The following is a 13,867-nucleotide window of genomic DNA, read 5'->3' on the forward strand; positions in this document are numbered from 1 at the left end:
GAACGCAACGCTTTTTGAGGAAAGGAAATGGCGCAGTAATTCTCTGTCCTCTCGGTGGACACCTTAACCGCACCGTACAGGAAGGGAGGAAGTGGCAGTGAAAGAAGAAAGAGGGGCCATAATGAAGAAACTGAAAATTGTATTTGAGGAAAGGAAATTACGCAGTAACTGTCTCACATATCTCGGTGGACACCCGTCAAAACGCGGACACATCTGTCGACACGGCTGTCGACACAGCTGCCGACAAGGACACAGACACGGCTGCCAACACGGATTGCTAACGACAGCATGAGGCATTAAAGGCTTTCGTCTTAAAAATGTGAAAATGCAATAAAGACATGTGAGGAGGCTCCATCACACAGTGAAAAGCCCATGACGAGTGCATAGTTTCAGCATGCTGGACGAACAATGCGAATATAAGTGAGAGGAACACACATTGGAATCGCAGAAGCCCAAAGAGAAACTGAAATGACAAAACGACGCTCCCGTCAGCGTTAGAAAGCAGCGCGCAGTTGGGTTCGGATGGCTGGCGAACGCGCGGCTGATGGCGGTGTCGCCACAAGCTGGCGGCGAGGCTTCAAAACGAAAACTACACGGCCGTGCTGTTTTTTGGCCTAGCGACAGTGGTCCTCCAATCATCGTCATGCCTGTCGTTATGCGCACGTCACATGTGCACGAGCTATGATGCACCATGCAATAAGAGGGATTATTACATGATCGCTTGCCCTGCCACTGATACCTTGGGCAGACCCATGCAAAATTCAAGAAGTGGGCTTTTCTTTATATCACAGCTGACCAAAGCGAGATGGCAGAGCTCATGCTAGGAGAGTTCAGAAGGTGACGGACAAATGTCATGGGTGCGGGCATTACGCATGCAAACACATTGTCAAAGGATCAAACAAAAAACCACAAGTTGTATACTACATCTTGTTTTCACCAAGTGTGGTATGTGGAAAAGCCCACCCAAGGAATTATCATGAGGTCCAAGCATTTGCAGCGTCCTAATGCGACTGGCCCATGCAACCAACGGCGGAGAAGAAAGCAAAGAGGACATTTTCGTACTGTTTTCCCAACACATTAAGCTCGATCTTCGGATAATTTGCCTAGATATTGTGGTTTTGCCACGGTCGGATTTATGAAAGTCGGTGGTATTCGATCACTGCCAAATATTCGCAAATTCTCAAATAAAAAAAATGTGAAAAATCGTTACTGCACAGTTTTCACTGAAAAGCAGACGACCACTGACGATTCTTTAATCACACTGAGAAGGGTTTTTTGAAAGTCTGTTTTTGTAGCCATTCGATGATTCAACCTTCGAATGATTCAGACATTTTTTTCAGTTCTATGAGGTCACAATTAACGTGGTTTTACTCTATCAGGAAACCAGTGCATTACTGGTAACTTTTTTCAACCATACAACCAGTTGGAGACTGCTGGTATTTTATGCTATGCTAACTCTTTCAGAGATGTTGGCACAGAGAGATAGTTCCAAAATACTATTTTGGTCCCTTGAAGCCTGAATTAATGAGGCTACTGCATATTGACAATTCTTGCATGCTAACATAGCCTTTGTGAGGACACTGCTGATAAGGCAAACAAATTCTAATTTGTGCTTCAAGTTCAATTTAAAGGGAGTCTAAGGTGCTACAAAATAAATGCTACTCTGTCCTGCTCTTTGCTTAAATTTTGGCATACACTTTTCAAATATTTGCAATATTTGTGCACTACCAGAAGTATCAAGGCCAGAGTTTCAAGACACACTTCAAGCCCTTGTCACCAATACACATCCAGAAATTGCAACTACCGAATGGCAATAGTTTTTTCGAAGACGTTGCAAGGGCATGATGTAAAAACATTTCAACAGGAATGAGTTATGCGAATGACTTACCCTGCTGACTGAGTTCATGCAAGATTTCAGAATAGTTCTGAAGGAGCTGGGCACTATCAGAGTTGTGGACAGTCAGCAAAACAAGTTCAGTAGCATAACCAGTGCAGACTGATTTGCAGAGCCGCACGTCAAAATCTGTATCGCCTGAAAAACACAGCAAAAGGAAGGAAAATTTGTCTTCTGACCAAGCAACTTCTGACGAAAGGATCAGCCACCCACCACAAAAGGAGCCATAAAGACCTAGATGCACACAACAGACATGAATTCAGAATCCCCAGATAGAAATTCAAATGCTGTCATGACAGACTGAACTAGAAAGTGCAACTTTCTCCACAAACAACTTTCAACAACAAAGAAAATAATTTTGCAATGCATTTACAACTCCAGCTCAAGCATATCTAAGAGAGTAACAGGCTCGTACAGCTTTTTAATTTTTGTTAGATTCTCATTAGAGAGTGATAAGTTTCAACGGTTTTTTTTTCTTTAAGTAAACACCTGGATTATACATGCCATATATACTCACGCAAGAGCCGTACTCCTAATTTGGCAGCCGGTAACTCGGAAACAAAAAAAAATGTAAAAAAAAATGAATTATTTCATGTTTGCATAATTTTCTTCGTGTAGTATGTTCCACTGGTAGCTAATAAAAGATAACTGTGTGCAACATTCGGTACAACCACGGATGCATCGTCCTGCATGCCGGTCTAGTTCCGCCTAGAACCGCAAACACATGGTGCCTCAGTGCTGCTAACTCATCTTGTGTGCTTGGCGTTTGCACCACAAAGGGCGAAACGTTATGCTGCGCAACAAATAGGATGAGGTGCACCCATGCTAGCGGCGCATTTGCTAGTTGCGACGCGCCACCCGCTAGTCTTGGGCACCGGCGGAATTCACCGCCATTCACCCAGTATCGCATCGCATCGAAGTCGCAGCGACAGTGCTTTTAATCTAGTCTATCATAAAAGGTCTAACCTTATTACCAGTTTACCATCACACAATAACTTTGAATTAAAATGAACGAATAATCGATTTCTGCAGGGTCTTTGACAACGAAGCATGTGGAAAAAGCAGGCCAGGCAAAGGCCACCCCACACTGACAGCTGCAGGTTGCACATGTGGAGCACTGCTCCGCACAGTCAGCCAAGGCATCATTAGAGAATGTTAGTATCATCGTACGGTAAACACGGTAACAGCGACTGTACAGCAAATCTGAACATGTTGCCAGGCTTAACTCTGCTGTCAGGCTTGTGCCGGCAATGGCAAAAGTTGGGCGGTAAACTTTGGGCAGTTAATTTGTACCGGTTGTCGGGCATTTTGAAGAATTCACTGGGGCTGCACAGCTGTGCCAATTCACCATAAAAATGCGTGTAGCAGAAAAAATGGAGGATATGTAATTGAGGCTCCACTGTAGACAGAAAAATTTTACGAAAAACTGCCGGTCCTGTGTAGGGGCCGCACCCCGTTGAAACCGTGAAAAAAAATGCGGCCCTTACACAAGTATATATGGTACCTAAGCCACCCAGCACCTTACTTGGTTGTTCACATTTGTGTATAGCTAGGCCTGTGCATCACGCACCAGGAGCTAACAATATAAAGCTGTCAAGTCTCAGTAACACAATGAAAAATATGGTTGAAAGCTGGGATGCTTTTTATGAACAGAAAACACAGCTGTCACTTACCTTTAAATTTCAGAAATGGAATCAAAGCATCAAGGTTTTGATCCATGGCCAAAACATCCACTACTGCTGCCCGACCAACATCTGAGAAGATTATTGTGTAGAGGTCATGTAGGCAAGACACCACATCAGCATCATCTAGCTCCTTCTTCAGTCTCCCTGAAACATGACAGAGACATAGGTAACAAGAATGCAGCTATCTCGCTGCCTAGCTATGTGGATACAGTCAAACCCCGCTACAGCCAAACTCACAAGACCCATGAAAATTTGCTGAAGCGGACGAGATTGTTCATGGACAATGTCTTTACATAAGGCAGACAGCTTCAAAGGCCTATATCGTTCAGACATCAATGCCGTAGCATGATTTTCGCATTTCTCAGTTACCTCGCAACCTCGTCTCACAGATATCTCTGACCGATCTCTTGGGCCCTACCAGCATTATTAATACGTCCCCCCCAAAAAAACAGGCGAAAACCAACTGCGTTTCAAGCTCTTAATTAGCTGATAGTTTTCTGCGTGTCCTTGCGCTTCTGTGCTATTACATCAATCCTGGATGTCGGCAGTCGTCGATGGGTGCAAGTGATCAGAACAAGCTGCAGCGAGAAGAGTACAGCACCCGCCGTATGGAAGGCCTAAAACGGGAAGGCATAGGTGCCGAAAAGAGAAGCGGCCAGACAGGCAGAGCAGTAAAGTACCCATGCTAAGCATTCAGCTGGTTTTTCTTCAGCAGTGATGGAAGCATCATTTCATCTTTCAGACAGGGCATGGAGCAGGCAAAATGCTAACTTGGAGCAGCTACAGATGCATTTGGATTAGCCGCTGACAGAAGTTGGTTTACCACTTAAGCATTTAAAAATGCCTCAAAGCAAGTCATTTTTACCACAGTGGTACCCCGCTATTAGTCTTTTCATCATAGGACTACGGAAAAGCACCATACCAGCCAGGAAATGTAGTAGCCGAACATAGCACACGAAGAAACTTGCACATTGCTGCTGCCATTTTTTTTTCATTTCTTGTGAGCACAACACAATTCTCTGGAGTTAGCAACATTTTGTGGCTCTTGCAGTTATTCTACGCACATCCAGAACACCTTGTAATGGCAGTTGGTCTGCCTTTACAGCTGTCGCTTGAGCATAGTCAGCATTAAGAAGGGAGGGCACGTTGATAAGGCAAAGTTACTTAACATGTGCACTCTTCTGCGCTATTTTTGCAGCAGACACTTTAATCCTACACAATCATCTCTCAGAATCAGGAAACTGTACATTTTAAGCTGCAGGGAAGAAGAAAAAAGCAGATGACAGAACCAAAAGTCTTGGAGCCACCCCTCGCAACCACATCTCAAACAGCACTGCGGGCAGTTTCCTTTTTGCACTTTCAGTCGTTCGCACCTGCCTCACAACAGCGATGGAACTGCACCAACAGCCGCAACAAAATTCACATCATCCATAAGCCTGCATGGCATCGGCATGGACGCAGCACACTGGAAGCCGCCCAACACTGCGGCAGTCAATCGCCGACCGAGTGGCAAGTTGCGGTTTGGCTGGCATGCCATCACAGTGGTGCGTGTGCTCGATGTAGGCAGTCAGTGCCAGCATGAGGTAAAGGATATAGTGCGAGGTGACATCTGGGACGTACCATGCAGGTACGCTGCAACAATTGAAATGTAACAGCCAAGTTTGTATTGAGTAGGTTTCTACAGAAGCTAGAATGGGGCCGACTGGCTCATGAAAACGTAGCAGCCGAGAAACCACAGCAACCGGAAACACAACAGCAAGGTTCAACTGTAATGATTTATTTCACATAAAAGTTAAAAGTGGTGCATTCTTTAAACCATGATGCATATTTTGTTTCCAGCGAGTATTAAGACCGCTTAGGTCCAAAGCGTTTTTTCTTCAGACAAACGAAAAGTGCAACTTCAATCGAGAGCGCAGCGAGATCGTAAAGCGTTCCGAGGGTTTGGATCATCTAATCGATTTTAAAATGCTAGGGTCGTTGACCCCAAAAATGCAAACAGACCTCAAGGCTGCCTTCCATTAGCACAAGTGTATGGCCTTTGCGACACCGTGATATCTGTCACCTGCGCCCCTCGAACAAGTATGCTTGCATGCAACTCCTACCCACCCTTCCTCACTCAGGTGAAACCAAACACAATGGCAACCCCCTTTTTTGTGGAACTGTAACAATGGACTAAAGAAGGATTTAAAAATGCCTCTCTTGCCCCTTCCAATAAACCCTGAAGAAGCCGAGTTGGGCCTGAAACATTCCTTCCGTCTTCGTGGACTTTTGGTCAAAGTGTTATGTTCTTTTCTCTCTACAAGAGGTATGCCTAACAGAGTTCCGTATCCTCATCTTTTGAGCCGGAATAGCTCTTTTTTAATGCGAAATTATTATATGGCTCATCAGTCAAAAAATCCGACGTTCCATCCACGAGAAACAGACCCAAAACCTACACGACCTCATATCGTCATCGGCAGTGCCATAATCATCAGGAAAGAAATAAAAATAAAATTTCTTACATCAGCTTCACAGATCAGCTTCACTTGCCACTTCATTACAGTAACCGTCATCTTCATAAACTTCCATTCGGGCGGCGCGAACAGATCAGCTTCACCGGCCACTGCATTAGAGCAGTACGCCATCACCGCGGTCGAACACCCAGCATGCATGCTTTCGCATTCACGGCACGTAAGTAGTCTTAAGTGCTCTCCGTAATATTTAGACCTGCGAGCTTCTAAAGAGTAGCCGAAAGCCTTGCTTGCCAATTCTTCAGTAAAGCTTGACTGCTTTTGATGTCTGAATTTTTTGTTTTCATTCCCTTAGCAATGAGGAGTTCAGCACTGTAGTGGAGCATCTTTTTTGCTGATCGCATTTTTGTTTGAAGGCTCTCTTCCAGGCATACTCTGGGCACCTGACAGTATTTATCAAGCTTTGTCTTCTTGGCTACTGGTTCAGCTTCCACGGCCAACCGTGCTTGACAACACTTGTGTGAACTCTTGGCAACCTTAATGCTTCAATCGAACTGCAGGTGCACTTTGACCGTACCACCTGGCAAACGGCAGAATGCCAAGCAAACCATTTGTACTTTCTAGGGACAGGTTGCCACAATCACGGAGCATGCGACCATATTCACTAAAACCCCTCTCAATGTCCGTGTTGCTGTGTGTCGGGGAAAGGACAGGTTCGATGAACACTGCCACCAAAGGGTACTTAGACGACCCGTTACTCCCACTGAAGGTAACACATTACCAAACAATATTCAGTTCACATCGGCCATGGTGCAATAATTCAGTTGACAGAAGAGCAGACCTGTACTTCAGGTCTGACACTTGATGGAGTTCAGCCACTCCAGGCACTTACAAAGGCACACTGGAAGTCTCGACTGTGACAGCGACTGGAATGAATTCCTGCTTTTGGAGGCTATGTTGGTAATAGAGGTGGTGAAAGTTTTGTTTTCGGCAGTGTGTCACTCTTTTAGCGCATTCAGTGTTAATATTGGCCCATTTCTTTTTCCCCCTTTAGCCTTGCCCTGGTGCAGCTCTGGTATAATTGGTCGCTAAAATGTGCGTTTGGAGCAAGATGGAACAGGAGTCTGCTCTTGGTGCATTTTGGTGCAACTGGAGCAGAACTCTCATCACTGCTTTAGTAATTAGGCTTTGGGGCGTGAATGGCTAAGTCTTGAAGCTGGAAGTTCATTGCTGTTCACACTTTGCAACTTGTATAAGATGAGGGAAAGTGAAATGTAAGCCAGCACTGGAGAATTTTGTTTTGTGTTTGCAGTCCTCGCTTCGCACAGTCGCACCATTTGTACTGTTCATGGTCTTGGCACAGCCTCCCACTCACTTTGCTGCTTTCTTTCTGCGCATTAGAGAACAAAGACGCAACTCTGACGGGCTCCTCCAACCATATCTATTAAAATTCATGCAGCCCACGATGTGCGGAAACAATTTGAGCATACATTCAAGCATGACGCATGATGCAGTGACCAAGTGGCAATCCATGGGGAACATCAGTGGCAACATTTGAAGTGCATAATGACTTTGGTGGGAGTTTTTGGTGAAATGAAACAAATTTTAAACTTCACAGGCATCATAGAATGCATGACGCAAATTGGTGGCCTGATCTTTCTTACTACATAGAAAAATACCGTATTTATTCGAATCTAGGCCGATAGTTTTTTCAAAAAAACGAGATGTAGAACTCTTATGTCGGCTTAGATTCGAGGATTTCGTTTCGAGGTTTCGTATTCGTAAAATACGAATAAATGTAGCACGCAGGTGGCGCCCCCACAAAACGCCAACGAAAGACAGCACTGTAGCCGTTGCTATCCGTAGCCGTTGCTATCCGTAGCCGATACTGATCAAAGCACACATGAGCACTGGCTGCCATTTTGGCCTTGTTCTGTTCTCGTGCGGTGGCGTGAGCACATTCACAGCAGTGAAGTTTTCGTGCGTGGTTTTTATCACCAACACCATGGCACCAAACAGGCGGTGCCATTATAGTGCCGCCTTCAAGCGGAAAGTTATACTCGCTGCAGAGCAGTCGTCAAATCTTCAAGCCGGACGGGACTTCGGCGGCTGATCCCGGGCTGGCGTTGCATATGTCTCCTCGCTCAAACGCCAGCCCGGGATCAGCCTGAGCGGGTTCCTGGCAATAAATGTCGTTTGCGTGCTGTACCTCTTGTTCGCAGTTGTTTTTTCGGCCGGCCTACAATCGAGGTAAGTTTTTTTTTTTTTCTGTGGCCTTCAACTTTCGGGTCTCGGCTTAGAATCGTGGCCGGCCTAGATTCGAGTAAATACGGTAAACAGAAAAGTTCTTTTATTTTGCAAAAATTTCACTAAATCGGTACTTCACTGAAGCGGAACCTCGCTCCGAAAAAATTTCACTGTGAAGGGAAATGATTTGCATGACCTTGTGAGGATTGCTGACAGTGAATAGAAAACAGTACCTTGGTATAGTGGGAAAACCCTATATATGTCAATGCACATTAAAGAGCCCCAGGTGGTCGAAATTTCAGGAACCCTTCACTTCGGCATCCCTCATAGCCTGAGCCACTTTGGGACGTTAAGCCCCCAAAAACCGTAAACATATAAACGTGTGTCAGGAGCGCACTTTTTTTTTTTTTCCAGATTCGAGGGCCAATTTCCGGAGTGCGGCACACGCGATGTGCGAAAAAAAAAAATTTTTTTTAAAGTAAAACACAATAATCGGGGAATGCGCAGCATTTATTCTACATTCAATCATCACTCGTGCAGTTTTCCCAACTCTGAGCTGGTGCTGTGCTCTGGTGCCCGCTCATCCCACAAGAAGTCGCGCAGCATGTCCGCTGTCAATGCGTAGCCGTTGTTCCATATTTCCATCACATAGCAGAGTAGCTCTTCTTCCAGTTCGGGAGACTTGCATGGCCTGCCTCGGAATCAGCACTTTCTGCAGCTTGTGTTTTTCAATGCATCCTTTTGGTTGCACCATCGACGGACGCACTTCTCGGTCACGTCGACTTTCCTGCCCGCAGCACAATTGCCATGGCCGAGAGCAAACTCCCAGCCGTGTAGCTATTAAGGTGCTTGCCCATCGTGCTAAAATTGCAACGCACGGCGGCAGCACACGAAAACCACAACTGCGGTGAACTAACATGCTACCACAACTCCCGTGCCTTTGACAGCCACAAATAGCTGCAGTTGGTGACACTAATGACAATGTGGATAGTGGGAGAAAAAGTTGACGATGATGATGAGACGTGGCCTCGGTCGCCATCCGTGGGCGGCACCTGGAAGCTCCTGTGTATGTGCGTGCCCTCCACGATCAAGCGAGCTGTTGCTCGCAGCCAGAGCTGATTGCGGAGGCCACGGCGCGTGCATTTCGTGAGTAGTGGAAAGTTTGGGTGCGGCCCTTAAACTGATATTTTTTTTTTAATATTTCCTTCAGGAAAACAGGATGCAGCCCGTACACGGGTGAAGCCCTTACATGCGTTTATACGGTACTTTGTTGTAGTGCCCTTCAATGTAGCATGGTTTGACTGTATCTCAGTAATCCAGACTCAAGCCATGCATATTTTGATCTTCAGCAGCCAAAACCAACATGCAAATCTCACCTCTGGAGTGGAAGGCGAGTAGAGAGTCAACATGTTTCAGTGCCTGCAGATGGTACACCAAGTGGATGCCCACCTGATGACACACAGTGTCTTCCAAGCCCACCATTCCAGACTCCTCCTGAACAGAGAGACAAAGATGGTATAATAAGAAGCAGCCTTTGGCTAATGCAATGTGTAACACAGAGAAACTAGCCTCCTGAGAACAGAAAAAAAATGAAACAGCCACATGTAAACACTGTTTAATTTGCACGACACAAAAGCAGATATGCCACCAGCTAGCACATAGGACGACGACAAATCTGTAGCAAGCTGCTTACTGGCTGTTGCTAGGCCATACCTGTATCAGCGAAAGTTGCTACGGAGCTACAGACTGTTCCGCAATTGAACGCACACCATAGAATGCTCCTCACAGCGAAACTGGTGAATTGTTTGAGCTCAAATTTTGCACAGAAATGGCATTTGGTTGGCAAAAATGTTTCAACCACATTTCTTTGGGGTACTTGCCTGAATCAATAAGAAAAAGTCGGATATTCACATCGTTTGCGGCGATGGCGAAACGAAACAGGCCGCTCTCTCGCAGATTGCACCGGTGGCGCCATCTCATTGGTCGACGGTGGAGATCAAACGAAGGACAAGGGTCTTTTGCGGGAGGTTTGAAGACTGTTCAGCAACTGCTTCATCAATGATCACAAAAGGCTTAGTTTGGCCAAAACTGCACTAAGTTTAAAGACTTTCGAGGTACAGCATTGTCAAACCTTCCACAAAACACTTCCCCACTTCCTATGCCGAACCTAAATGGATGACAAACAAGATGGCGCCACCGGTGCAATCACTGAGAAAGCGGCCTGGTTCGTTTCGTGTCACCGTAGACGATGCGAATATACGACTTTTTATAATTTATTCACGCATTATTGATTCAGGCAAGTACCCCAAACAAATGTGGTATAAAGCAATTCTGCTGACCATATGCTATTTCTGTGCGAAATCTGAGCTAAAAAAATTCACCGGTTTAGCTGTGAGATGCAATTCTACGGCGCGCGTTGAATTGCGAAACACGCTGTACACACCACTGACCACAAAACATTTAACCTTGCAACCAGGTAACCATCCAGACATTAATCTCACATTAATATGAAGGTACAGCTGGTTTCAACAATGTCTTCAGCAGCAAACCGTGTGGACAAGCAGGCCAGGTGAGAGCCGCCTGGCAAAATTGGCTACAGGTTGCATGTGCTGAGCACCATTCCAGAACATCAGCCCAACTGCCGTTTGAGGCAGCTATGTGTTGGATTACACCTTTTTGCATAGGCCTCTGCTTTTGGAATGACCTGAGGTGTGTGGTCTGGCAATAAAGTGCAACTTCTGCAGATAGCGAATGAGTCTTTCCTTTCATTTCAATGGCGAGTCGTACTAGATGCAGTTTCTATTTTACTAGCTTGCTTCATTAGCCCACTGCGGTCATTTGAAACTACTGCTTATAGCTATACAGCCAAACGCACTTATAACACTACTGTAGAGCCAAGGAAATATCAATTTTATAACCAATAATTGTTACAACCGGGCTATGCTGAAAAAATAAGAGAACATGACAAACTTTAGAGCACTTAATGGCAGGAAAGTGACAAAATGCCCCTGTTACATCAGCCAATTTAATTTCATTTGAATCGAATGGCATTTGTATCTAATGTCATTAATCGGCTGCTACACGGGAACATTTAATGTCATTAAGTTTGAATAGCATTTGTCATCAAATGAGTTTGAGAAACTAGTTCGCATTCGATCTCAAAGCAAATGCATACACTCTGGACACGACATACGCAACAGAAACAAGTGATGCGAAAAAATAATGTTACCACCAAAGTTTCAAATTGTATGGTGCATGTTAATTGTATCTTAAAAAAATTTAGCAGAGACACTTAACACTACTTACGCGAGGCAATGCGAAAGCATTACGACAACAGCGACATAACTTTTGGGTGCTTGACCTTACATGTACCACAGTCACTACCTGGCAAGTTATTGTGAAGACACACAACCAGCATTTTAGTCGCTAACTACAGCGATTTGGGAAGAAAATAATTTTTTAGCTCATAACATTCAGAAAGTTGCATAGTCAACCTATCACAGCATCGTCAACCAATGTCGAAGCACTAACAGACAAGGACACAAGAAGAGAGAGACCTTGTCTTCCTCTGTTGACACTTTGTTTCTCTATGATGTCAAACACACTCACCATTCTCTCAATTCAAACAATACAGAAGTTTGTGATAACTCTGTTGCATTACAAGGAGCACACAAGCTTATGCCACTTCTGCCAGCTGTGAAATTCTTGAGAGAAATGATTCACACAAGTCACTGAATTAAGTGGAACAAGTACAATGACTAGTAATCATTCAGATATTGGGCGTGAGGACATACCGTGCCGCTCTATCTCGGCAGCACCATCATGACAATGGAAGAGGAATCACGTGTGCCAGTCTACTGCTTTGCAATGCGTCTCAGGTCATTCAGTTTTCACCTTTGAGTTTTGTGGTTCTGTTTGCAGTTCACCTTAAGCATTAAACCAACTTTTTTGGCAACAAAGCACCTCACCAAGTGAACAAGCCGTCACAGAGTAACACAATGAGTTTTATGCCCCGTTAAAACAATGCAGTGACCAACATTCCGCACCCATCATTCAGTGCATGTGCTGCGGCCAGTATGGACAACACTGAAGCGGCTACACAAACAGTCAGAAGTGAGCGGTCACTAAATCACTAAATCCCGCAGAAAAGAGACTTTCTACATTCAAGATGTGGAGCTGTGCAAAACCGTTGTGGTACCGATGCAACACAAATAAAATGTCAGCCAGTCAGTTTCGGTTTGTGCCGGCAGATGTAGTGCCGCTCACCTGCTGCCGGCACTATTTTACAGTAGGTGAGTAGGGTAGTAATGATGAGAGCAGGCCTTGGATGACACACAGCAATCTTTAAACGCTTAAACTGTGGAGGTGTGTTTCAGCCAGCTTCTTCGGCATCAGCTGTTGCTTAGTAACCAGTTTAGCGACTACTCCATGAAAGTAATCTTGCTTCCTGAAATGCTGGCTGCACACACGACAGTGTGAACTTGCCTTTTTGCCCATTCTCAGCGTAATTAGCCATGATTCTCACAGCTTCCCATTTTTCGGATCAAAATCGAAGCTTGCCTTGAGCTCGGTCACATACGTCTGACATTTAGGCATTAACAAACTACCATGACAGAAGCACAAACAGCGTGCCACTGTTACCATGACAACAATAAGCAATGCAGGAACTCGCTAACACAGAAAGATAAACAGAATAATACAACCTGTATCTTTTAAAACGTGTGTTTTTTTTTTTTTAAAGAAATTCTTTCCAGCTGCCTCTGCTCCTGCAGCAAGAGGAGTCATGTGATATCCCTTGAGGCATAAATTTGAGCTTGCACCCAATAGTCTAGCACTTACTTGCAACAACGCTCGATGAAGGCAGTTGGCTGCCTCATGATCCGAGAGCAAAAACAGCATCCCTGGGCACGTTTTAAGGAGTTCTGCCAGCAGCTCACGCAATGCCGATGTGATACCCGAGTGGGAGGAAGACAGAGGAGATGATGCCAGCACACACAGCATCTCTAGTAGATGGCTACACAGAACAAAACATATAAAACATCAGTGAAAAAACAACCAATAAACCATTTGAGCTACACAACAAAAGTTTGTTACAAATGACACCAGTACTCAGTTCCAAAAAATACATAAAGTGCAGGCCACAATTCTGAGCTTGTGTCCAGCCCTGCCCAATGCTGAAAGGGCATGAGGCAGTTCAGTTTGTTCAGATGATATGATATATCCCCTTAACTGGGGAGCACGTCTTTAGGTACACACTTCTGGCAGCACTTTTGCCCTGAGGAGTGCATCTAAAACGCCGCTTTTATCTTTTCCTTTAAAGGGACTGTCTACTGCCGGAGATGAGTACAAAAGTATTGACATAATCTTGTAGATCTTTCTCTGTGATGACAATAGCAAGAAATCAAGGTTTTGAGAGGAATTTATATTTTAAATTGACAAAGAAAGTCGGGCCAGAGCAGTCAGTTGCACCATAAAACTTCCCCAACTGCCTCAGTATTCCAGTTACATCGCCTGGAGCTGATATACAGGGTGTCCGAAAAGTAATGCAATATTATCCGTAGAAAAAAATTTATGCAAGATATCGTTACAAA

General features: G+C 44.8%; 1 protein-coding gene across 7 annotated transcripts in view; it reads right to left on the reverse strand.

Moving 5' to 3' along the window:
- vir (VIR_N domain-containing protein) overlaps positions 1–13,867 on the reverse strand; it is a 234,002-nt gene that overhangs the window by 129,653 nt on the left and 90,482 nt on the right. For all 7 annotated transcript variants that reach the window (XM_089581727.1, XM_089581720.1, XM_089581721.1 and 4 more), the window contains 4 exons: positions 13,116–13,290; positions 9,653–9,770; positions 3,568–3,723; positions 1,889–2,032 (listed from right to left, as the gene is read on the reverse strand). In XM_089581727.1, coding sequence (XP_089437853.1) covers positions 1,889–2,032; positions 3,568–3,723; positions 9,653–9,770; positions 13,116–13,290 — 593 coding nt within the window. The remainder of the gene's footprint in view (positions 1–1,888; positions 2,033–3,567; positions 3,724–9,652; positions 9,771–13,115; positions 13,291–13,867) is intronic.

Source organism: Amblyomma mixtum, chromosome 3 (genome assembly GCF_055824585.1).
Source record: "Amblyomma mixtum isolate Tamu chromosome 3, ASM5582458v1, whole genome shotgun sequence".
In the NCBI taxonomy this organism is placed as follows: domain Eukaryota; kingdom Metazoa; phylum Arthropoda; class Arachnida; order Ixodida; family Ixodidae; genus Amblyomma; species Amblyomma mixtum.